The sequence below is a fragment of the Pezoporus wallicus genome, unplaced genomic scaffold, assembly GCF_028554395.1.
Source record: "Pezoporus wallicus isolate ANWC-B61680 ecotype Strahan unplaced genomic scaffold, APGP_CSIRO_Pwel_v1 contig_8591, whole genome shotgun sequence".
Taxonomy (NCBI): Eukaryota; Metazoa; Chordata; class Aves; order Psittaciformes; family Psittacidae; genus Pezoporus; species Pezoporus wallicus.
Window position 1 is genome coordinate 45,358 of NW_026636146.1, and position 23,702 is coordinate 69,059.

General features: G+C 60.9%; 1 protein-coding gene across 3 annotated transcripts; it reads right to left on the reverse strand.

Moving 5' to 3' along the window:
* Nucleotides 1–1,048: 1,048 nt before the first annotated feature.
* On the reverse strand, nt 1,049–20,765 carry TCF7L1 (transcription factor 7 like 1). Of its 3 annotated transcripts, none has more exons than XM_057399114.1 (12): nt 20,476–20,765; nt 20,337–20,397; nt 19,355–19,485; nt 7,039–7,122; nt 6,810–6,942; nt 5,694–5,796; nt 5,450–5,533; nt 4,936–5,079; nt 4,692–4,851; nt 4,238–4,345; nt 2,412–2,481; nt 1,049–2,338 (listed from the first exon to the last, which is right to left on the reverse strand). In XM_057399114.1, exons 1-12 carry the CDS (start codon nt 20,677–20,679, stop codon nt 1,878–1,880), a joined length of 1,743 nt encoding a protein of 580 aa, XP_057255097.1. In that variant the 5' UTR covers nt 20,680–20,765; the 3' UTR covers nt 1,049–1,877. The 3 variants fall into 3 exon arrangements, with proteins under 3 accessions (XP_057255097.1, XP_057255096.1, XP_057255095.1); XM_057399113.1 differs by having other exon boundaries at nt 20,337–20,391; nt 20,476–20,747; XM_057399112.1 differs by having other exon boundaries at nt 6,810–7,122; nt 20,476–20,747.
* Nucleotides 20,766–23,702: the final 2,937 nt, after the last annotated feature.

Consider the following 23,702-nt stretch of genomic DNA (forward strand, 5'->3'; position numbering starts at 1 on the left):
CTCCTTGGCACGGCCTCTCTGAAGGCAGCAGCGTTTTGCCTCTTCCAGCCCACGGGCACACGAGGTTCCAGGGGCTCTCTAATCCTCTGGAGCCTGGATCTCGCACCACGTGCCATCAGGATGCCATTAATGCAAGCTGCGTGCCTGGTCCTCTTGGGTGCTGGGGTGGAGGCACCGTGCCATGCCCCCGTGCTTCAGATCTGTCCTTTGAAAGCAAGAGCTTCAAACCATCTCCTGTGTGGAGTGGAAACCTCCAGCAAGGTCAGGGCTCTCTGGGCTGCAGCAGGGACTAAAGATGCTCCAGGCACTTTCTCATGCTCTGGGCTCCATCCGATGGGGTTCCAGATGCCGGCGTCACCCCATGGCACACGCTCGTCTCACGCAACATCTGGTAACGCGGACAGCATCCTCCTCGAGGACAAGACACCGAGATGGTCCCTTTTCCCCTCTACCTCCATACGGACATCTGCTGCCGCTAAAAGCACTTCCCTGGTGGCTCCTCGAGCAGCTCAGCACTGGAAAGGGAAAGAAAAATGTCACATATGCCATTAATGAGCAAAAGCACCCCCCAAACTGAGAGCCGAGCGGGAAGGGCTCAGCCCATCACCCAGGGAGGGTCTGGGTGCTGCTCGGACACCCTGGTCCCCCCCATGCAGCACTGGGCCAGGGGGAGAGGAGCCATGCTGGGTCCTGGGCAGTGGAAACCAAGAGGCTCAGGAAAGGGAATGAACCAGGACTATAAACAGCACAAACCACCCCTGGCCAGGAGCAGCTCGGGGTTAAACCTGCGACAGAAAACACGGTTGTGATTTTCAGTGGGACACTTGGAAACAGAGATTTTCCTGTTAAAAAATACAGCACAGGAGGAGTCTTCATGAGCTCAAGTGTTAAACTGACCAAGAACTTCCGATTGGTTGAAAATCCACGGGGTGCCCCTGGCTGGCTTCAGTGCAGGTCCTTTGTCATCCTCATGTGGCATCCCTGGGCTGGAAGCAGCAGGCACAGGGCACCCTGCAGCTCCTGGCTGAGACAACTCCCGATCCTCCGCTCCTCAGGCCCCCCAGCACCTGCTTTACCCAAACCCCATATCCTGCTGCCCGTGTCTCCCCGATGGACACCCCTAAAGCACCCTGTGCCCATCGAGGGAGGCACCTGGGGCTGGACCAGAGCCCCAGCCTGATGCTTCCCAGGATGCGGTGGCACCGGAGCGCTGTGGAGGCAGTGATGGGCAGGGAGCGCTCCCTGCACTGACCACGCTCACGCAGCGAGTTACAGCTGAGGTTTTATTTCCTTTAGTGAAAAATAACAGGGTTTCATGGGGAGAAAACGCCCCCAGCCAGGGCTCAGCCCCGGATCCTGCCCCCCGGTACGGCCGCAGCACGGAGCATCCCCAGGGCAGGATCCAGCTCCTCGCTGGGACGGAGCAAAGCCATCGCTGTGGCCGGGAACAGAGCCACAGGACAGGAGGGGTTTGGAGCACCAGGAGGCAGCGGGTCTGTCGCTGGTGTTTCTCCTCTTGCCTCCGGGATGGATGCAATGCCCGCTGCATTCCGTGCTGGACTGCCCATGGCATTGGGAGCACTCGCTTCGTGCCCGCAGGCGCCTCGCAGGAGGTTTCCATCATCGGCAGCTTACGGAGGGGCTATTTTCTTCTTTTTTTTTTGCCTTTTTTTTCCTTTTTTTTATTAATAAAAACGGTCTTTACGTGTGAGCAGAAAGCCCCTTCCTCCAGAGTCTGCTTACAAAAGAGTTCAGAGAGGGTCAAATATTGACCAATAATGGTTTTGGCTGCGTTTGAATCTTGATTGTGGCTTCTGCAATGTACAGCAGGGAGGGGACGGACGGGCCGGGGCCGAGAAGGGGGACAAGGTTTTCCCTTAGTCAGCAGGTTTGGTGACCAGGGAGAGGGGCTGCGTCTGCAGCACGGCCAGAGCAGCCGGCGGGGACGGGATGGTGGCCGCGAAGGATGGAGGCGAGGACAGGAGAGCCGCGGAGGGCACCGAGGTGAAGGGGATGGGTCTGGAGAGGAGCGAGGGCGGGCTGCCGAGGCTCGAGGAGGAGGAGGAGGAGGAGGAGGAAGAGGAGGAGGAAGAGGCGGCTTTGCCCGAGAGGAAGCTGGCGGAATGCACGCTGAGCCTGGCCTCCGGCTTGGTGGTGAGCGACAGGGGCTGCGCCTGCTCCGAGTGCGTGGCTGCCGGCGCGGCCGGGGACGCCAGCGCTGCCGACGGCGTGGCGGGCGAGTCCAGCATGCTGCCGTGCGACGAGGCGGGGCTGGCGCAGGGCTTCTCGGCCGGCAGGTACTGCACGCACGGCTTCTTGCCCTTGGACACCAGGGAGCCTGGAACGGGGCGGGATGGGGTGAGCGGGTGCAGCCCCGCAGGGGGAAAGGGACCGGGACGGGGGATACTGACTGTCCGTGTCGTGGCTCTGCTGCTGCTGCTGCTGCGCCAGCTTCTCCCGCTTCCTCTTCTTCTTCTTGCCCTGGGAAGGGTTATAAAGTCCTCAGGTGGTTTGTGCCACCGCAGAGGCCTTGGGGGTGCCCCTGATAGGGATTTATCTGCAGGGATTCAGCACCAGCGCCTCAGGTTGCTCCATGAGCAGAGCAACGAGACAAACACCCAGTGAGGGGACAGGAGGGGACACCCCATCCCAGACAGACACCTCATCCCAGACGGACACCTCACCCCATCCCAGACGGACACCTCATCCCAGATGGACACCCATCCCAGACAGAGACCCCATCCCAGATGGACCCCTCACCCCTTCCCAGATGGACACCACATCCCAGATGGACACCTCATCCCAGATGGACACCTCACCCCATCCCAGATGGACACCTCACCCCATCCCAGATGGACACCTCATCCCAGACGGACATCCCATCCCAGATGGACACCTCACCCCATCCCAGATGGACATCCCATCCCAGATGGACACCTCACCCCATCCCAGACGGACACCCCATCCCAGACAGAGACCCCATCACAGATGGACACCCCATCCCAGATGGACACCTCATCCCAGATGGACACCTCATCCCAGATGGACACCTCACCCCATCCCAGACGGACACCTCATCCCAGATGGACACCTCATCCCAGATGGACACCTCACCCCATCCCAGACAGAGACTCCATCCCAGACAGAAACCCCATCCCAGACAGAGACCCCATCCCAGATGGACACCTCACCCTATCCCAGACGGACACCTCATCCCAGACAGACACCTCACCCCATCCCAGATGGACACCTCACCCCATCCCAGACGGACACCTCATCCCAGACAGACACCTCACCCCATCCCAGATGGACACCTCATCCCATCCCAGATGGACACCTCACCCCATCCCAGACGGACACCTCATCCCAGATGGACACCTCACCCCAGATGGACACCCCATCCCAGATGGACACCTCATCCCAGATGGACACCCCATCCCAGATGGACACCTCATCCCAGATGGACACCTCACCCCATCCCAGATGGACACCTCATCCCATCCCAGATGGACACCTCACCCCATCCCAGACGGACACCTCATCCCAGATGGACACCTCACCCCAGATGGACACCCCATCCCAGATGGACACCTCATCCCAGAGAGAGAACCCATCCCAGACGGACACCTCATCCCATCCCAGACAGACACCCCATCCCAGATGGACACCTCATCCCATCCCAGATGGACACCCCATCCCAGATGGACACCCCATCCCAGATGGACACCTCACCCCATCCCAGACGGACACCTCATCCCAGATGGACACCTCATCCCAGATGGACACCTCACCCCATCCCAGATGGACACCTCATCCCAGTACACCTCATCCCAGACGGACATCCCATCCCAGATGGACACCTCACCCCATCCCAGATGGACACCTCACCCCATCCCAGATGGACACCTCATCCCAGATGGACACCTCATCCCAGATGGACACCTCACCCCATCCCAGACGGACACCTCATCCCAGATGGACACCTCATCCCAGATGGACACCTCATCCCAGATGGACACCTCACCCCATCCCAGATGGACACCTCACCCCATCCCAGATGGACACCTCATCCCAGATGGACACCTCATCCCAGATGGACACCTCACCCCATCCCAGACGGACACCTCACCCCAGATGGACACCCCATTCCAGATGGACACCTCACCCCATCCCAGACGGACACCTCATCCCATCCCAGAGACCCCATCCCCGCCGGTCCCACATCCCCATCCCTTACGTAGTTGTCCCGCGCTGACCACGTCGGGTAGAGCTGCGAGTGGAGCTGCCGCTCTTTCCGTGCCAGCTCGTAGTACTTCGCCTGCTCCTCCCGCGACAGCGAGTGCCACTGCAGGGGGAGAAGAGACCACGCTGCAGCCCCCGGGACACGCTGCCCTGCGGCTGCAGAGCTCCCATCCCATTGCCACCTTGGAATGGCTTTAATAGATAGAGGGGAGACTGAGCTGAGCTCTTAGGCAGAAGCTCTTCCCTGTGAGGGTGCTGAGGCGCTGGCACAGGGTGCCCAGAGAAGCTGTGGCTGCCCCATCCCTGGCAGTGCTCAAGGCCAGGTTGGACACAGGGGCTTGGAGCAAGCTGCTCCAGTGGAAGGGGTCCCTGCCCGTGGCAGGGCTTGGAGCTGGAGGAGCTTTAAGGTCCCTTCCAACCCAAACCAATGCCAAGGGAAATGCCCGTACCCGTCTGCCCAGGATCTGGTTGATGGCAGCGCTCTCCTTCAGCGTGCACTCGGCCACCACCTTGGCCCTCATCTCCTTCATGTACAACATGAAGGCATTCAGTGGCTTCTTGATGTGGGGCTTCTTCTCCTCCTCCTTCTTCACAGTCACGGGGGATTTCCTGCAACGAGGAGGGGTCAGGACCCCCTCTGCCCCACGCAGGGGACGAGCCCCTGTCCCCGGGGCTGCTCTGCCCCACACTCACGTGTTGCCTCCAGGGCTGACGCTAGGCTGGGTGGGTTCCTGCTTCACGATGGGCGAGACGATGGTGGGGTGCGGGATGCCCGAGGGGTGCAGCCCATGGGTCGGGGGGGGGACCATGTGTGGGGAGAAGCGGCTGGACATCAAACTGCAGCAGAGGGAGCAGGAGAAGAGGGCTCGTCAGCTCCCCACCGGCACCAACAGCCCCGGTTCCACCCCAAACCCTCCTGAGAACCTCCTCGGTTAAGAGACCACCAGCTCCACGGTGTAACATGGACCCAAGTGATGCTCTGAGCCCATGGGCTGGCGCTTTCCCCCTACCCCTGGGGATCATCCTCAGCCTTCTGGGGGTATTTTTGGCCAAGGAGGCCACCACAACCCCCTGGGACTGGGTTGTGCCCGTGCGGAGCAGGGTCTCCCACTGTGGAATGAGTCCCACATCCTCAGGGAAGCAGCTAAAATCCCGCTGCCAGCTCTGGGATGCCCAAGGAGGGTCCCTCATCCCTGCAGAGACAAACCTGGACATGGAGGCGTTCATGGCGAGGGCAGGGTAGGGGTGCCGGAAGCCGCCGGGAGGGATGGAGTACACGGGCTGCCCTTGCCTGCAAAAACACCAGCTTCAGTGGAGAAATCAGCCCCTTGGACCCATCTCCAACTCCCCATCTCCTCCCTTCCCACCCGCCCCATCAGCATCCCACTGCGTGGATAATGGGATGAAGCGGGAAGAGGAGAAGGGGCTCACGGGACACGGCCCTTCCTTACTGTGGCACGAGCCAGCCCAGCGGGTGCGGGATCTGGCCCACGGCTCCCGGTGACAGCGGGTAATAGGGGGGCAGCTCCGAGGGGTGCTGCGGCCGTGGGATTCCTGCCGAAGAGGGAGGGAGACAAAGGGGAAGGTGTTAGAACATGGACACGGGCCCTGAGCACACGCTTGGGATCCCAGCAACTCGTCTGCCCCCATGCACCCTTCCTCTGAGCACTCCAGCTCCCACCAAGCATCCCATCTCCTTCCAAGCATCCCATCTCCTTCCAAGCATCCTGTCCTCCTCCAAGCATCCCATCCTCCTCCAAGCATCCGATCCTCCTCCAAGCTTCCCATCTCCTTCCAAGCATCCTGTCCTCCTCCAAGCATCCCATCCTCCTCCAAGCATCTCATCTCCTTCCAAGCATCCCATACTCTTCCAAGCACCCCATCTCCCTCCAAGCATCCCGTCTCCCTCCAAGCATCCTATCTCCTTCCAAGCATCCCATCTCCTTCCAAGCATCCCATCTCCTTCCAAGCATCCCATCTCCCTCCAAGCACCCCATCTCCTTCCAAGCATCCTGTCCTCCTCCAAGCATCTCATACCCTTCCAAGCCTATCTCCCTCCAAGCCTCCCATCTCCCTCCAAGCACCCCATCTCCTTCCAAGCATCCCATCTCCTTCCAAGCACCCCATCTCCTTTCAAGCATCCTGTCCTCCTCCAAGCATCCCATACCCTTCCAAGCCTCTTATCTCCCTCCAAGCACCCCATCTCCTTCCAAGCATCCCATCTCCTTTCAAGCATCCTGTCCTCCTCCAAGCACCCCATACCCTTCCAAGCACCCCACCTCCCTCCAAGCACCTCATCTCCTTCCAAGCACCCCACCTTCTTCCAAGCATCCCACCTCTGTCCCAGCACCCTGCTGCTCATCAGCAGCATGAGGAGGGGATGCTGAGACCTGGAAGGATCCCCACTCACCCCAACCAAACCTGAGCCAGGCGAGGACCCGTCCCCATCCACCGCCTGCATCCCCTTCCCACCACCCAGGGCCCAGCTGCGGAAGCCACGGGGAAGCAGTGGGACCATCCAGCAGAGAGCCCCCCGTTCCCAGCACGGCTCCGGTCCCTTTGCTCACCCGTCTTGGGGTCGATCTCGGGTGAGAGGTGCCCGGGAGGTGACCCCGGTGAGAAGTGGTCGTTGCTGTAGGTGATGAGCGGCGTCAGCGGGTGCATGTGATGGGCGTGCTGCACCACCGGCACCTTGTTCGACTGCGGGCAGAGCACACGGGAGGGAGAAAGCGACCTCACGTCAGCATCACGGGGGGCTGGGAACCCCTCATCCCGGTGGGATGCAGCGGCTCTTACCAAGTGTGCGGGCGAGGGCGAGCGGCTCTCCTTCAGCGTGGCACCAGCGGGCACGTCCAGCAGCGGCCACTTCATCTGCAGGTACTGCGGGACAGCGGGGGTCATGCCCTCCACCAGACCCCAAATACCCCCAGCTCCGCCTGCACGCTCGGCTGGGGCACCCTGACCCATGGACGTGACCGTGGGCTGGTGGCAAAGGGGTTTTGGGGGCACACGGGGCTGTTTTCAGCCCTATTGCACCCCTATGGACCCCATGACTGGTGCCAAACCCCAGCCCCAAATCCCTGCTCTCTCACTGGGGAGCCACGAGCCCCACACCCCTCCCTGCCCACACTGATGGCACCCTTTACCCTCCCCCAAATCAGCTAAGTGGGGCTCCGGCACCAACCTCCCATTGCCACAGGGCACAAACCCAGCCCCATGCTGCAGCGAGGGCTGCGGGGGGGGGGAAAGGCAAAGCTGGGGCTACTGTGGGGGGGTTCCTGCTCGCTGGGCTCAGCTCGGCCCTGGACACCCCAAAGAAAGGTGCTTTGTGCCGAGGGGCCGGGGGCGGTTCCCGGCAGATCCCGGCGTCCCTCGGGATGCCGGAGCTGGGGAATGTGGCCCGGACGGGCCGCAGCTGCGCGCAGGAATTTCCCCACGTACAAACCTTCGTGATCCGCAGCAGCTGGAAGGAAAACCCAGCGAGGAGCTGCGGGAGCGTTAACCCCTCCGTGCCTGGCCGGAGGCTTCCCTGCCAGCGCTGCCTCCTGCAGAGACCCCAAAGTGTCCTGTGTCCCCCCCTGCATCGCCTCCCGCTTCCCCACAGTCTCCAACGTCTCCCCATTGCCTCCAGCATCCGTCCTACACTCCCCATCCTTTCCTGCATCCCCATCCCCTCCTGCATTCCCCGTCCTTTCCTGCATTCACCTATCCCCTCTTGCTTCTCCCTATCCCCTCCTGCATCCCCATTCCTTCCTGCATCCAGCTGGCCACACCTACTGCATCCCCCCATGCTTCCCCCTATCCTCTCCTGCATCCCCTCCTGCACCCCTCATCCCCTCCTGCATCTCCAGTACCCCCCTGACATCCATTCTGCATCTTCTCCTGCACCTCCAGTGCACCCCAGCTCTGTCTCCAGCATCCTTCCTACGTCACCAGTATCGCCCCTCTCCATTCCCAGTATTCCATCTCCAGCCCTTCTTCCAGCACCCCCTGTCCGTCGGCACTCGGTCCCACTCCACCAACAGCCCCACAACCGGGGGTAAGCCACAACCCCACCGGCAAGTCCCGGCAGCCTCAAAACCCAAGTGAAGCCCATCCAGAGCAGGCCAGGAGTCCAGCAGCCGCTGGGATGATCCTGCTGGAAGCCCCACTGGATACAGCACGATCCCAACGAGCCCGGGATGAGCATTCCCTGTGAACCCAAGTGCAGGCACAGGGAACCCCCCCCAAAACCTACTGCAACGCCATCAAACCGCTCACCCGTGCCCATCGCGCGCACAGGGATGCTCCAGCACCCCGGGCCCGATGCTCCACGCGCTCTGCCCAGGTTGATCCTTGGCACTGCCGGGATAACGGTGACAGGAAGGACCCCTCAGAGCCAGGGAGCCGCAACCAGACCCGGCCCTTGGCCGCTGCTCCCAGGGCCAGTTGTGGAGGAGGAGGCAGGGAGCCAGGGCTCGCCGGAGCACGCCTGGTACGTGAGCGGTGCCGGCCCCGGGCTGCAGCCTGCACCGGGGCAGCCCCTGGGTCTGACTGCCAACAACAGCTCAGCACCACCAGGCTGGCTCTGCAGAGCCAAGAACCACTGGAGCTGCTGCGGCGTGTGGATGCGGAGAGGGTTTAGCATTGAGATGCTCCTGGAGATGCTCCCAGTGGGAGCGTGGCTGAGGCAGTGCCATGAGCATCCCTGAGGCCGTGCCAGAGGTGGCCCAACAAAGAATCACATTGGTTTGGGTCTCCCTAAGAGCTCATCTCAGTTTCCCCTCGGGCAGGTTAAAGCCATTCCCCTTGGCCTTGTCCCAAGCCCCTCTCCAGGTTTCCTGCAGCCCCTTCAGGCACTGGAGCTGCTCTCAGGTCTCCCCTTCAGGAGCCTTCTCTTCTCCAGGCTGCCCCAGCCCAGCTCTCTCAGCCTGCCTCCAGAGCAGAGCTGCTCCAGCCCTCGCAGCAGCTCCATGGCCTCCTCTGCACTCACTCCAACATCCCTGTGCCCACGCCAGGGCGATGCAAGAGATGCCCCAATGTCCCCACGGCTGCACTGGGGTCACACACAAGATATCCCAACACCTCCATAACGGTCCAAAGGGCAACGCACAAGATGGGCATCCCCACGGCTGGTGACACACGAGAACACTTCCCCATCCCTGGCAGTGCTCAAGGCCAGGTTGGACACGGGGGCTTGGAGCAAGCTGCTCCAGTGGAAGGGGTCCCTGCCCGTGGCAGGGGCTGGAGGAGCTTTAAGGTGTCACCACCCCGTGGGGCCAGGGCAAGGCAGGAGATGCCCCCCGTGTCCCCAGCGGGCGCCCGTGGCTCCTCCTCGCCATCCCCTGCCCGCTGCCCCCCTCACAAAGGGGCTTTCTCGTCTATTCTGTAAGCGGAGAAGCCGCTGGGGGACGGCGGCGGGGGGGAAGCCGGGGGTATAAAAGGCTTCTTCTCATGGTGAGGCCGTTTCAGGAGGCCGGGGAGGGGAGAGGAAGGGGGGGACCCTTTCAAAATATACAAAGGGGGGGGGGGGAGCTGGCGAACGGTTCAGTGCTAATGTGGAAAACTGAAGCCCCTTCCCCTCGGGAAGCGCGGACACAGCTCCCACTGTCCCTGCACGTGCGGGGCCGGCGCGAGCGGCACATTGGAGCTATTAGGGGGGAACAAAAACAGAAGGGAGAAAATAGCTGAAAATCGGTCACATTCCAGAGAGATTAGAGCAAGTTCTGGGTCCTCGTTACCAGCCACCCCCCAATTAAAAGCAGGGAGTTAACCCCTTCCCTGCCAGCCGGCACTAGGACCACAATGAAGGCTCCTGTCTGTCCGTCCATCCATCATCCATCCATCCATCCATCATCCATCCATCCATCCATCCATCCATCCATCCATCCATCCATCCATCCATCCCCTCCCCGGGTGGGATGACCCCAAACCACGGCCCCAGCACAGAGGAAGGGGTGGTGCTGGTGGTGGTGCTGGTGGCTTCTGACCTCCATGCTCAGGGAGGAGGCAGCAGCTCCATGGGATCCCCAGTGCCCAATTAGGGGCTGGAATGAGCGGATTTCCTCTCCTCTTCCATGCGCGGGGCTCAATCCCGGCTCAGATGTTCATCCTGGGAAGGCAGGAAAAGGTCCTGGCTGGTGGCAGGATTGGTGCTGTGTGTCCCAGCATCCCATGGCTGCCATTCCATGCTGTATGTCCTGGTGCTGTTTGTCCTGGTGCTGCGTGTCCCTCCATTGTGTGTCTTGGTGTTGCATGTCCCAACAACACATGTCCCAGTATCATATCCCAGCACTGCATGTCACGGTGTTCCATGTCCCAGGATCATATCCCAGCACTGCATGTCACGGTGCTCCATGTCCCAGTATCATATCCCAGCACTGCATGTCACGGTGTTCCATGTCCCAGGATCACATATCCCAGCACTGCATGTCACGGTGCTCCATGTCCCAGTATCATATCCCAGCACTGCATGTCACGGTGCTCCATGTCCCAGGATCGCATATCCCAACACTGCATGTCACGGTGCTCCATGTCCCAGTATCATATCCCAGCACTGCATGTCACGGTGCTCCATGTCCCAGGATCGCATATCCCAACACTGCATGTCACGGTGCTCCATGTCCCAGTATCATATCCCAGCACTGCATGTCACGGTGCTCCATGTCCCAGGATCGCATATCCCAGCACTGCATGTCACGGTGTTCCATGTCCCAGGATCGCATATCCCAGCATTGCATGTCACGGTGTTCCATGTCCCAGGATCACATATCCCAGCACTGCATGTCACGGTGCTCCATGTCCCAGGATCACATATCCCAGCATTGCATGTCACGGTGTTCCATGTCCCAGGATCGCATATCCCAGCATTGCATGTCCCAGCAGCTCACAGCCCAGGATTGTGTATCCTGGTGGTGCTGGTCCTGGTGTTACACCTCGAGGCTCTGCCCATCCTCCTGGCATTGTGCATCCCAACACTGCACATCCCGATGTTGAACATCCCAGCATTGGGCATCCCAACACTGCACATCCCGATGTTGAACATCCCAGCATTGCACATCCCAGTGTTGAACATCCCAGCATTGCGCATCCCAACACTGCACAACCCAATGTTGAACATCCCAGCATGGTGCATCCCAACACTGCACATCCCAATGTTGAACATCCCAGCATGGTGCATCCCAACACTGCACATCCCAATGTTGAACATCCCAGCATTGCGCATCCCAACACTGCACATCCCGATGTTGAACATCCCAGCATTGTGCATCCCAACACTGCACATCCCGATGTTGAACATCCCAGCACTGCACATCCCAGTGTTGAACATCCCAGCATTGCGCATCCCAACACTGCACAACCCAATGTTGAACATCCCAGCATGGTGCATCCCAACACTGCACATCCCAATGTTGAACATCCCAGCATTGTGCATCCCAACACTGCACATCCCGATGTTGAACATCCCAACACTGCACATCCCAATGTTGAATATCCCAGCATTGCACATCCCAACACTGCACATCCCAATGTTGAACATCCCAGCATTGTGCATCCCGATGTTGAACATCCCAGCATTGCACATCCCAACACTGCACATCCCGATGTTGAACATCCCAACACTGCACATCCCAATGTTGAATATCCCAGCATTGCACATCCCAACACTGCACATCCCAATGTTGAATATCCCAGCATTGCACATCCCAACACTGCACATCCCAGTGTTGAAAATCCCAGCATTGCACATCCCAACACTGCACATCCCAATGTTGAATATCCCAGCATTGCACATCCCAACGTTGAACATCCCAGCATTGTGCATCCCAACACTGCACATCCCAATGTTGAACATCTCAGTGTTGAACATCCCAACACTGCACATCCCAATGTTGAACATCTCAGTGTTGAACATCCCAACACTGCACATCCTGATGTTGAACATCCCAGCATTGCACATCCCAACACTGCACATCCCAGTGTTGAACATCCCAGCATTGTGCATCCCCACGGGATGGCATAAGGTCATGGCAGCCTCTTCTCCACCAGCCTCTCCTTTTGGGATAGAAAAGGTTCATTTAGAACCTGAGCTGCCGCTTTTCCAGGGAAACCCCTTTTTCCTGGATGAAAGCCTCCGCACCAGCGTCTCCCTCTGCCTATGCTGCTCCATCCCAGCAGAGAAGACCCAAATGATGCCGGCACCCAGCAACTTCATCCCATCCCCAAAGACCCAGAAAGCATCCAGGGAAGCATCCTACCAGAACATTCCCAATATCCATCCATCCATCCCTCCCTCATCACCTCCATCCCTGAGAGCAGCCTGGGGCAGGCGGTGCGGACAGGGACCCATCCCAAACACCATGCCCTTTTCCAGCCCTAATGCCCGGGGTTTGGCAAAGCCGGACCATGGCCCGGCTGATCCCCCCCGGCCTGTTTACACAGCTGTGGGATAACCATCCGCTTGCCCTTCCCCCTCCCGCCTCCAATCCAGCCCTTTTCCCCCCCAAAATCCATCCCAAAACCCTGCGGGGGAGGTGGGAATGGCCTGTTTTCTGGGATGCTTGATGGAGCCCCCAGAACCCTTTGTCTGGGTATTGGATGCTCCACAGCATCCCAAGAAGCAGCATCTTTGGCTTGTTTGGGATAAAACCAGGCAGATTTGGCTCCCGGCAGCTCAGGGGGTCAGAGAAAAATGGGAGTTCTGAGGGAAAAGGGTTTTCTTGGCTCGAGGCATCGTCTGATCCCACAAAATTCCGCCTGGGAGCCAAAGGCTGGCAAAGGCCCAAATCTGCCCCGGCAGGAGGTCCTGAGGCTGCAGGGGAGGAGGGAGGGGGGGGTGGCTGAGCCCTGAAAAGGGGGAAAGAGAGGAGGGGAAAAAAGGGAGGGGGGGAAGGAAAAGAGGAGGAAGGGGAGGGAAAAGGGGGGAAGAAAGGGGAAAAAGGGAAGAATAAGAAGGGGAAACGGGGAAAAAGGGGAGGAGAAAAGGTGGGGAAAGGGGAAGGAAGGGGGGGCAAAAAGAGGGGACAAAGAGGGGGAAAGAGAGGGGAAAGGGGGGAAGCAGGAAAAAGGGAGGAAAGAAGGGGGAAAGAGAAGGGAAAGGGGAGGGAGTGGGGGGAGAGAAGGAAAGAAGAGGAAAGGAAGAGGAGAGGAGGAGGAAAAGAGGGAGCAGGGAGGGGGAAAGGTGATGGAAAGGGGGGGAGAGGGAAAGGAGTGAGAAGGGGAAAAAGAGGGGGAAAAGGGGGTGGAATGGGGCAAAAAGGGGGGCAGGGCAAAAGCTCCTTCTCAAAGGCCACCATGGGCCATGGGAAGCGAATCCCACTCGGAGGAGGGCGGCCGCACGCTCGCTCGCCACCGGGATTCCACCCCGGGGCAGGAATGGGATGAGGGAACCCGGTCCCTCGCCCTCCCTCCGAGCTCGGATCAACCACCTTCATGGCAAGGAAAAGCAGGGAAAACCAAGGAGCATCCCTCCCAGCCCCTCGCCCATCCCGCATCCCCGCACAGAGCCGCCGCATTCTGCTTCCCTGCGGATAATTAGGGAGGGAGAAATCCCAATTACAGCTGGGATTTACAGCCCCAGAAACAAGCCATAAATCCTCACCCCTCCTCCCACTCCCAGCCGCTTCCCAGCCAAATCTCCTCCAGATGTTGCCAGTTTCCAGCTGGAATGAGCCCTTTCGGGGGGTGTCCTGCACCCCTGCATCCTGCCCAGGAGAACCCCAAGAATTCCTGATGGGATTCTTCCTTTTCCCACTGGGGTTTTAAAGGGCTACGAAGGGGCGCAATGCTGCGGCCCAGGTTGTCCCCACGGCTCCTGGTGTCCATTCCCAGCATTCCCAGAGTGACACAAACCAAGTCAATGGCTTTGGGGACATGGGTTTGGGGTAGGAACAGGTGCTGGGTGCTTGGGACTCCCCACTAAAGGATGCTTGACCGGTCCCGTGATGCTTCCCAACCCCCTCAGCCAGTGGCACCAGGTGGGAAATGCCAACAGCACTGGGATGGGAAACCAGGAAAAGGGGCTGGAAGCTGGGAAATGAGCCCCACAACATCCCCATTTGGGACGAGCTCGGAGAGGCAGTGCTTAAAGCCGACCTTAGCTCAAGGTACAGCCCCTCTGTTACCACACCGGGAATGCCAGGGAGCATCCTGGACCCAGCTACGGCTCCACAAAGGAAAAGGCAGGATGGAAGGGATGGAAGGAAGTAGGATAAGGCTCACAAGCAATACCAAGAGCCAGCTTCATCCCAAAACAGGGATGCTCCAAGCATCCACTGCCCATGGGTAGGAGCATCCTCCATGCAGGGATGCCCGGAGCATCCCTGCCGCTCGCAGGAGCCATGGAACAAGCTGGGATTGGACTCACCACGATCCAACCGACTGCAATTCCCTCCCTGAGCCCCAAACCTGCCGGCAACAAGTTTTCCCTGCTGCCCCCAGGCTTTTGTATGCAGCTTTCAGCTCCCGTCCATCACGCTGAATGGCTCCATTCATCCCCCAGCGGCTGCATCCGCGCCGGGGGGATCCCAGCGGGTGCAAAGGGCTCATCCCACCCCGGCAGGAAAAATCCCACCGGCTCCAAGCCCCCCCCCTGCCCCGAGCATCCTTGGACCTGGGGGATGTGACACGCGATGTGCACCCCGGGAAGAGGTTTGAATGGGTTTCTGCGTGTGTAAAACGCTTAAGAGTCCATCCAGGGTGTTGGAACGACGGGAGACGTCCCTGGAAGCCACCCTGGCGTGGGACTGCGGGTGAGGAGGGTCCTGCTGCTCCCAATGGACACGGAGCTCCTTATTTTGGTGGCTGCATCTCTGCATCCTGACGGGTGATGCTGCACCCAGGCTTGGGGGAGCACCAGGGCAGCATGGGACACCTGGGGGTCCTTTAACACAACAGGCAGCACCCACGGGACAGCAGCTCACCCGGCGGCATGGCCTGCCAGCCTCCCCTGCCCTCTGCCATGCTTTGTGGGGGGCTCCCCAGGGCACAGGAATCAATTCCCAGGCCCCAGGGACTGACCCCAGGGCTCAGGAAGCCATCCCCAGGGCTCAGGGATCGATTCCCAGGGCTCAGGAACTGATCCCCAGGGCTCAGGAACTGATTCCCAGGGCTCAGGGATCGATTCCCAGGGCTCGTGGATCAATCCCAGGGCTCAGGGAGCGATTCCCGGGACTCATGGATCAATCCCAGGGCTCAGGGATCAATCCCCATGGCTCAGGGATCAATCCCCATGGCTCAGGGACTGATCTGCAGGGCTCAGGGAGTGATTCTCAGGGCTCAGGGATCGATTCCCAGGGCTCAAGGAGCGATTCCCAGGGCTCAGGGAGCAATGCACAGGGTGCCAGAGCTGCCAAAAACTAACCCCATAAAGAAGACGTGGAATCGTGCATCACCATCACCATCACCATCATCACCATCACTCCTTCCTCATCCTCCTCCCTGGTACCTTCCCCATCCCATCCCATTGCCCCCTCAACCCTCGACCCAAGCCTGGAGAGACGGCGCAATCACAGCCTTCCTCTGCCCTTATCCCTCCTCTTCCTCCGGCCGGGATGCGCCAGGCGCTTTGCTCCGGGTTCCTCTTTTCCCTCCCGCTCCCGCCAGCGACTTCAAGGAAGGAAAACTAATGCAAAGCAGCTGCTGGGAATAGCAGCGGGATGATGAATGCGTGTTAAGTCCCCTTAACAAAACCAGGTCTGATGAGAGTCGCCCGGAGCACTTACTTCATTGCTTTCATTTGGGAATCGTGTTGGAAAAGGGAGGGAGGAGGGAGAAGCTGGGGGGGGGGGTTAGTGGAAACCTCCTGTAGGTCTCATTTAGCCCCTCCAAGCAGACCTCAGGGTAATTAGCCGAATGGCATAATTAAGGAAGAGACACAAAGGGGCCATTGTGTGCAGAGGCTCAACAGGGGAAACTGAGGCACAGGCTGGGGTTGCTGCAGGGAGGCACGCGATGGGCACGGCTGCTGAGCAAAAGAAGCCAAAAAGTGGGAAAAATCCTTTGGTTTTCCTTCCTGTTTCCCAGGTGGGGACAGAAACTGGGAGGGGGGGGGGAATCCCAAAGAAACCAGTGAATACCAAGGAAGTGCCCGGAGCCCAACCGGCGATGGATGCTGAGCCCCCTGCATCCCAACACCTCCATCCCACATCCCGCCGGAGCACGAGCCAAAGCCCTTCCCGCTCTGGCGGAGCCTCCGGCAGCACCCGCCCGGCTTTGGGAACAAGCCCTTTTCTTGCCAAAAAACTCGGAATTTGAATCATTTTCCTTGGCAGCCGCGCAGGGCCAGGATGGATTTTCCTTTGCAGACAGATCTGCCTCTGTCCCGCGCCGGGATCGGGAGCTGGGCTCGGGAATGGCAGGAACAAAGCCGAAAGGAGCCCAAGTGATGCTTTTCTCCCTCATTTACTTGAGGGCCACAACCCAGCGATGCATTAATGACACCAGAGCACGGATGACTTCGGCACAGGGAGCTGGTTGGGTGCCTGGGCTGCATCGAAATCCTTGCCTCCAGACTGGAATTCCTGGGATTAAACTCCTTGTTTTGGGACGGAACCACGACAACCCCACGTGAGGTTGGTCAATACCAATGCATGGTCCCGGCTTCTCCTCCCTGGTGGTGCTGTGCCTGGTTTGGGGATGCTGAGTGTCCGGTTCCATCCCTTTCCCAACCTGGAGGAGGACATCCCAGTCTGATTTTGCCCCACTATGGATCCCGCTTGTTCCAGGGTTGGGATAAAAGGCACCAGCTCCAAATGATCCTGATGGGATGGATCCAGTGCGGCGGCAACAGGGGTTTGCATCCATTCCACTCATGGTGCCCAGAGCTTTTCCTTCCCATCCGGCCTTGGGTAGCTTCCTATTTTGGGGAATTGAGGGGTGATGATCCCAGGGAGCCAAACTCAGCCTCAGGAGTCCTCAAATCCTGATTCCTGGTGCACCCATAGGGAAAACCAGGCTAAAATGCTGCTCTGAATGGCAATGCCAGCATTAGATCCTGCCGAATTCCAACCCCACCTTGGAGAGGCCTCAAAATATTCCAGAACAGCGATGCCAGGGAATGAGGAATCCCAAATTCCAGTGTCCTGAATGGAACCAACACCGGTGATATTGGAGCGGATTAACCCAAAGAGCTGGAGCGTCCCGTGGCTTCAGTGCCCAGCAGCTTTGCACAGGGATGGAGGCGCTGCTCCTTGTTTAGGCATCGCGTTTCCACATCCCAAACTCATTTTCCAGGTTTCCAGGTATTTGGGAGCACGAGAGATGCAGAAGCAGCCGCTTGCCTGCTTGTTCATCCCAAAAAGCTCATCCAGTGGTTTAGCTGCTGCCGTGGCTGTCCCAGCATCCCCTGGCACAGAGATTCTTGGGATTTGGGGATTTTCCCCTCCAAAATCTTCCCTTTCCTCACTCGGAGCAGTGCGGTTCAAGCCGCAGCCCCCCCAGGGATGCCGTGGCCACCAGGATGGCCGGATCCCGTGGATCAGCTCATTTCCTCCAACGGCTGCAGGGGGGAAAAAGAAGGAAACGGGAAAACAAAAAGCTCCCGGGGCTGCTCCCGCCACCCTGTGCCGCACGTGTCCGGTCTTGCCTCGAAGCTTCCCGGGATGAGGGTGGGTGGTGCCTGGATGCGGAATGGGCTCGGGATGCTGCGCCCCATTGGCTCCAGGATGCAGGATCGAGGATGATGTCCCAGCCGAGGCTCCCCCGTAGTTGGCATCCCAGGATCCAGAGGATGGGGTTTGCCGAGTGGTGCAGAGCTCGGGGGGGGGGGGGGGGGGTGTGTGTGTGTGTGTGTGTGTATTCCATGAAACGGGATACGGCGCAGCACATTTCCCTTTCCAGACACCTCCTGGTTGCAATGAGACGCAACGTGCACCCCCAAACCCCCCCTCCAGTTTGCCCCTACTGCAATGCTTCTGCACTCAGTCAGTGCCCCAGGCTCAGCTCTGCATAGGACCCAGTGGGATTCGGCCCCAATCCGGGGCTTTCCCATCCCCACTCATCCCCCAACAGGCTCAGCATCAACACCCGGGATGCAACAGCAGCTCCTCTCCCAGCTCCTTTTAATTAATCTCCTTTTCTGGGATTCATTAAATCATCGTTAGCGGCCAGGTTCTACGAATCCCAGTCCCTTTTCATTATCCCGTTTTCCTTGCCAGTATTTGGGATCGTGGCCAGTTGCGCATCATCTCCAAAACGTATTCAGACCAAAAGTGACAAACTGGGGATGCAACCTTTATCCCGCTCCCGGCCAGCAGTCGAACTCGGGAGATTTCTCTAACACACCCCCTGTCCTCATCATTCAAACCAGTTACTTCCAATAAATCCCAAAGAAACCCCAAACACACAGAAAACTCGCCACACGACACCACTGGGAAGCCAGACCCCAACCAGGCTTTTAAGCCATTTTAACTGCACTGTTTTTTGCCCTCCTTTCCATATTACATATGGAAACACAGCTTCCAACAGGGCAAAGGATGGGCTTTGAATTCTCCGGTGCCACCGAGGGAGAAATCCACCTGGAAAACTGCGATGCTGCAGCCGGGATTGACGGGTACCATAGCACATCCCTTCCCGGGATGGGGAAACTGAGGCAGGGAACGGGGTCCTGTGGCTAAACCCGGTTTAACCCAGTGTCCAAATTCACTTTGGAGCTCTGAATTCACTTCGAGTTTCTCAGTGAGGCTCATGGCCATGGCCCAGGCTGGAGTTTGGGATGCTCTGGGTGCAGAGGGGTGATGCTGAGGTGTGGGGGGAGGTCAATCCCGTTCTCCTTTGTACCCCCCCCCTTTTTCCCCTCCCCAAATCCTCACTCCATTTGCTTAATCACTTTCCTAAGGGCCAGACAATGTCAGCCCATTGAGAGCTCCAACATCAGCCCATTGAGAGCTCCAACAAGTAGGTTTTCAATGAGAAAAGAGGCGCAGCTCAGGGTCAGGTTTCAGGGCGAGGACCCCCCCCCAGACTCACCGACACCCCCGGGGGGTCCCTATACCCGCGAGGGGGCAAACCAGCTCAATGTAAGGGGAATGGACCCCTCGGGGGTTGCCAGCATCAGGCGGTTGCTTCCCTGCAGGGAAGTGGGGTTTGAGCATCCCAGAAAGGGTCTTGGGGGGGGGGCCGGGGGGACACTTACGGTGCGGGCGCCACCGGGGGACAGGGCTCCGTTAGCGAGGTAGGGGCTGCCCAGCTCGGGGAGCATCAGGAAGGGGTAGCCGGGGTAGGGGGGGCCCTTAAAAAACCCCCCATCTTGCTGGCGTCTGACCACTGGGGAGAGAAGGAAGGGGGGGGGGTGTCAAGAGGGGGTGGAATCGGGGGACACACACGGGGGATGGGGGTGCTCCCATGGTGGGGGGAAAGATGGGAGCATGGGGGGGTTAGGTGAAGGTCCCTTCGGGAGTGCTGAAGTCCCCTGGGGGGGGTCACTTGGTTCTTCTCGAAGGGGGGTCCCACTTGGGGGTCCCAGGTAGGTCCCTCTGGGGATGCTCAAGTCCCTCGAGGTGGTCCTCTCGGGGCGGAGGGGGGGGGCACCCAGGTCCCTCAGGGGGGTCCTTGGTTCTTCGGGGGGGGGGGGGGGGGGGGGGCCGCAGTGGGGGGAGGGGCGCAGTTCCCTTAAGGGGGGGCCCCATCTGTGGAGGTGGGGGGCACCGGGCTGGCGGCGAGGGGCGAGGTGTCCTGGACCGATCGCCCCCCCCCCGAGGGGGTCCTCGGCTGCACGGGGGGTCCTGGGGGACGGCTCCGCGGTGGGGGTGGACACGGATCCATCCGTGGGAAGCGATCGGGGGCCGGTTAACGGGGGGAGGGGGGGGGGGAGTAGGGCCCTGGGGGCCGCGATCGCTGCGGGGGGGCCGCCGGGACCGGTTCCTCCGGTGGAGGGGGGCCCCGACACAGCGGGGGGGGGGGAACGGGGGGGGTTGGACAGAGGGGGGATGACCCGGGGGGGCTGGACGGGCACCGGGAAGGGGTTGGTTGGACACGGGGGGGGTCCCGGGGGTCCCGCCCGCAGCCGGGGGCGGAAACAAAGAAGTTGCGAAGTGTCGGATGGTCCCGGGGGGATGCGGCGGGGGCCGGGACCGGGACCGGGGCCGGGGGGGGATCGGGCCGGGGGGAGCCGGTACCTTCTGCCAAATAGTCCCGCGGCTTCTGGAAACTTTCCCGGGGCTGCGGGGGCCGCTCCGCCTGCGGGGAGAGCGCGGTGAGCGCGGCCGGGAGCGGGTCCCGCCGCCCGCCGCGGCCCCCGCCGCCCCCCGGCCTCACCTCGGGGTCGGAGCCGGAGCCGGAGCCGGAGCCGGCGCCGCGGTTCTCGGTCTCGCTGACCAGGGAGGACTTGAGCTCGTCCAGGTCCCCGTGGGCCGAGCCGCGCCCCGCGCCCTTGTCCTGCTCCTCGCCCTCGTCCTGGAAGGCGATGAGCTCGTCGGGGGCCCCCAGGTCGTCCCCGGCCGCGGGCTCCAGCTGCGGCATGGTGGGGGTCCGGCCCCGCCGCCCCGCTCCGGCCCCGCCGGGCCCCGCCGCCGCCGCCGCCGCCGCCGCCCGGGAGGGTCGGGAATGCGCGGGGCGGCGGGGGGAGGAGGAGCCCGGCTGCAAACCGACACCGCGGGGCAGGGCAGGGCGCTCGCACCGCCCCGCGACCGGCCCCGCCACCGGCGAGCGCCCGACGGCGGGACCCGGACCGGGCAGGGCAGCGGCGCCACGTCCAGGGGCCCGGAGCCCTCCCTGGGGCTCCCCAGCACGTCCAGGGCTCCCCTGCACGTCCAGGTCCCCCCCATCCCATCTGTGTTCCCTCTGTTCCATCCAGGGGCTCCCCGGTACGTCCACGGTGTCCCCTGCAGGGCCAGGGCTCCCATACTGTCCAGGAGCCCCCATCCCATCCAGGGTCCCCCCATCCCCTCTGTGTTTTCCCCATCCTGCCCAGGTCCCCCACCCTGACCCTGTCCCTGCAATCACACCCAGGGCCCGTCCTACACAGACAGGGCTCCTATTCTGGGAGTCCCTCATCCCATCCAGGACCTCCCCTGTATGTCCAGGGTCCCCCTATCCCATCTGTGTTCCCTCATCCTGCCCCGGTCCCCCCCATCCTGTCCAGGGCCCCCCATCCCATCTGAGTCCCTCATTCCCATCCAGCACACCCCATCCCATCCAGATCCCCCGCCATCCCATCAGTGTTCAATCTTTCCATGATCCCCCCATACCATGTGCTCCCCATCCCATCCAGGCTCCCTCTATCTCATCCAGACTTCCTCTACCCCATCCAGCGTGCCCTATCTGAGGTGCCTGTATCCCACCTGGGTACCTCCCTTCCATCCAAAGTCTCCCCATCCCATCCAGGGTGTCCCATCCCATCTGGGTGCCTCCATCCCACCCAGCACACCCCATCCCACCAGAGGGACTCCTCATCCCAGCTGGCTGCCTCCATCCCACCCAGCACACCCCATCCCACCAGAGGGACTCCTCATCCCATCTGGGTACCTCCATCCTTGTCCTTACCCTGCCCCATCCCATTCAGGTGCTCCCCTCCCACCTCAGTGCCCCTGTTCCACCAAAGGTGCCCCCATCTGCCAGGGTGCCCCTGTCGTGCTGGGGTGTCCCTATCCCATTTGGATTCCTCCACAGAATAGGAGACCCCCCCCCATCTGCAAAGGCTGATCCTGTCCCTCCAGAGTGGCCCCATCCCACCGAGGAAGCCCCATCCTACCCCTGTGCCCCACCAAACCTGAGCATCCCCATCCCACCAGGGTGTCCGTGTCACCCTCACCAGTGGCCTTGTTCCCCCATGACAGGGACACAAGGGTGGGATGGGTGCCCACCCAGCACCCCCTTAGGTGAACCCAGCAGGGCCTCATCCAGCACCTCCAACCAGCTTCACCGCAGCCATCACCCTCAGCCTGGCCGTGACCCCCAGGCTCCAACCGGAATTCCCACCTCCCCATTTCACTGGCACAGTCCTGGATTCCTGCTCCCAGGAGCCCCAGCCCCAGCGCTCCCTGCCAGCCCCACAAAGGTCCTTCAGTTGCTTTGCCTCAAAGACTCCATGAAAAGGCTTTTGTAACGTCGGGATAACTGGTGACCCCAGTCCCCCCGGCCAGAGTTCCTCAGGGAATAGCGGGAAGCCCGGCCCCGCTCCCAGCCCTCCAGATGTTTCATTACCCGGCTTTTAATGAACCTCATCCATGTGCTGAATGGGGAGTTCAGAGCTGCCCCTTCCCAGGCAGATCCATGCTCTGGGGTTCAGGAGAGCCCGGATGTGTCCGGGGGCTGCTAAAAGAGAGAAATAATCAGTGAAATCCTTGTTTTTTTCCAACAGTCTCCCAGCTCCAGTGTGAATCCATAAAGGAGCAAGGGGAGATCCATGGCATGGAGGAGATGACGGTGGGACGGGAGGTCCACGGGATGGAGGAGGTGACGGTGGGACGGGAGGTCCACAGGATGGAGGGGTGAGCTGGGACGGGAGGTCCACGGGACGGAGGAGGTGACGGTGGGACGGGAGGTCCATGGGATGGAGGGGTGAGCTGGGACGGGAGGTCCACGGGACGGAGGAGGTGACGGTGGGACGGGAGGTCCATGGGATGGAGGGGTGATGGTGGGACGGGAGGTCCATGGGATGGAGGAGGTGATGGTGGGATGGGAGGTCCACGGGACGGAGGAGGTGACGGTGGGACAGGAGGTCCATGGGATGGAGGGGTGATGGTGGGACGGGAGGTCCATGGGATGGAGGAGGTGATGGTGGGATGGGAGGTCCACGGGACGGAGGAGGTGACGGTGGGATGGGAGGTCCGTGGGATGGGAGGTCCACGGGATGGAGGGGTGAGCTGGGACGGGAGGTCCATGGGATGGAGGGATGACGGTGGGACAGGAGGTCCACGGGACGGAGGAGGTGACGGTGGGACAGGAGGTCCATGGGATGGAGGGATGATGGTGGGACGGGAGGTCCATGGGATGGAGGGGTGAGCTGGGACGGGAGGTCCATGGGATGGAGGAGGTGACGGTGGGACGGGAGGTCCACGGGACGGAGGAGTGAGCTGGGACGGGAGGTCCATGGGACGGAGGAGGTGACGGTGGGACGGGAGGTCCACGGGACGGAGGAGGTGACGGTGGGACGGGAGGTCCATGGGATGGAGGGGTGAGCTGGGACAGGAGGTCCACGGGACGGAGGAGGTGACGGTGGGATGGGAGGTCCACGGGATGGAGGAGGTGACAGTGGGTCGGAAGGTCCACGGGATGGAGGAGGTGATGGTGGGACGGGAGGTCCATGGGATGGAGGGGTGATGGTGGGACGGAAGGTCCACGGGATGGAGGGGTGAGCTGGGACGGGAGGTCCATGGGATGGAGGGGTGATGGTGGGACGGGAGGTCCATGGGATGGAGGAGGTGATGGTGGGACGGGAGGTCCATGGGATGGAGGGGTGATGGTGGGACGGGAGGTCCATGGGATGGAGGGGTGAGCTGGGACCGTCGGACACCCCAGGACCCTCAGACACCCCAGGAACC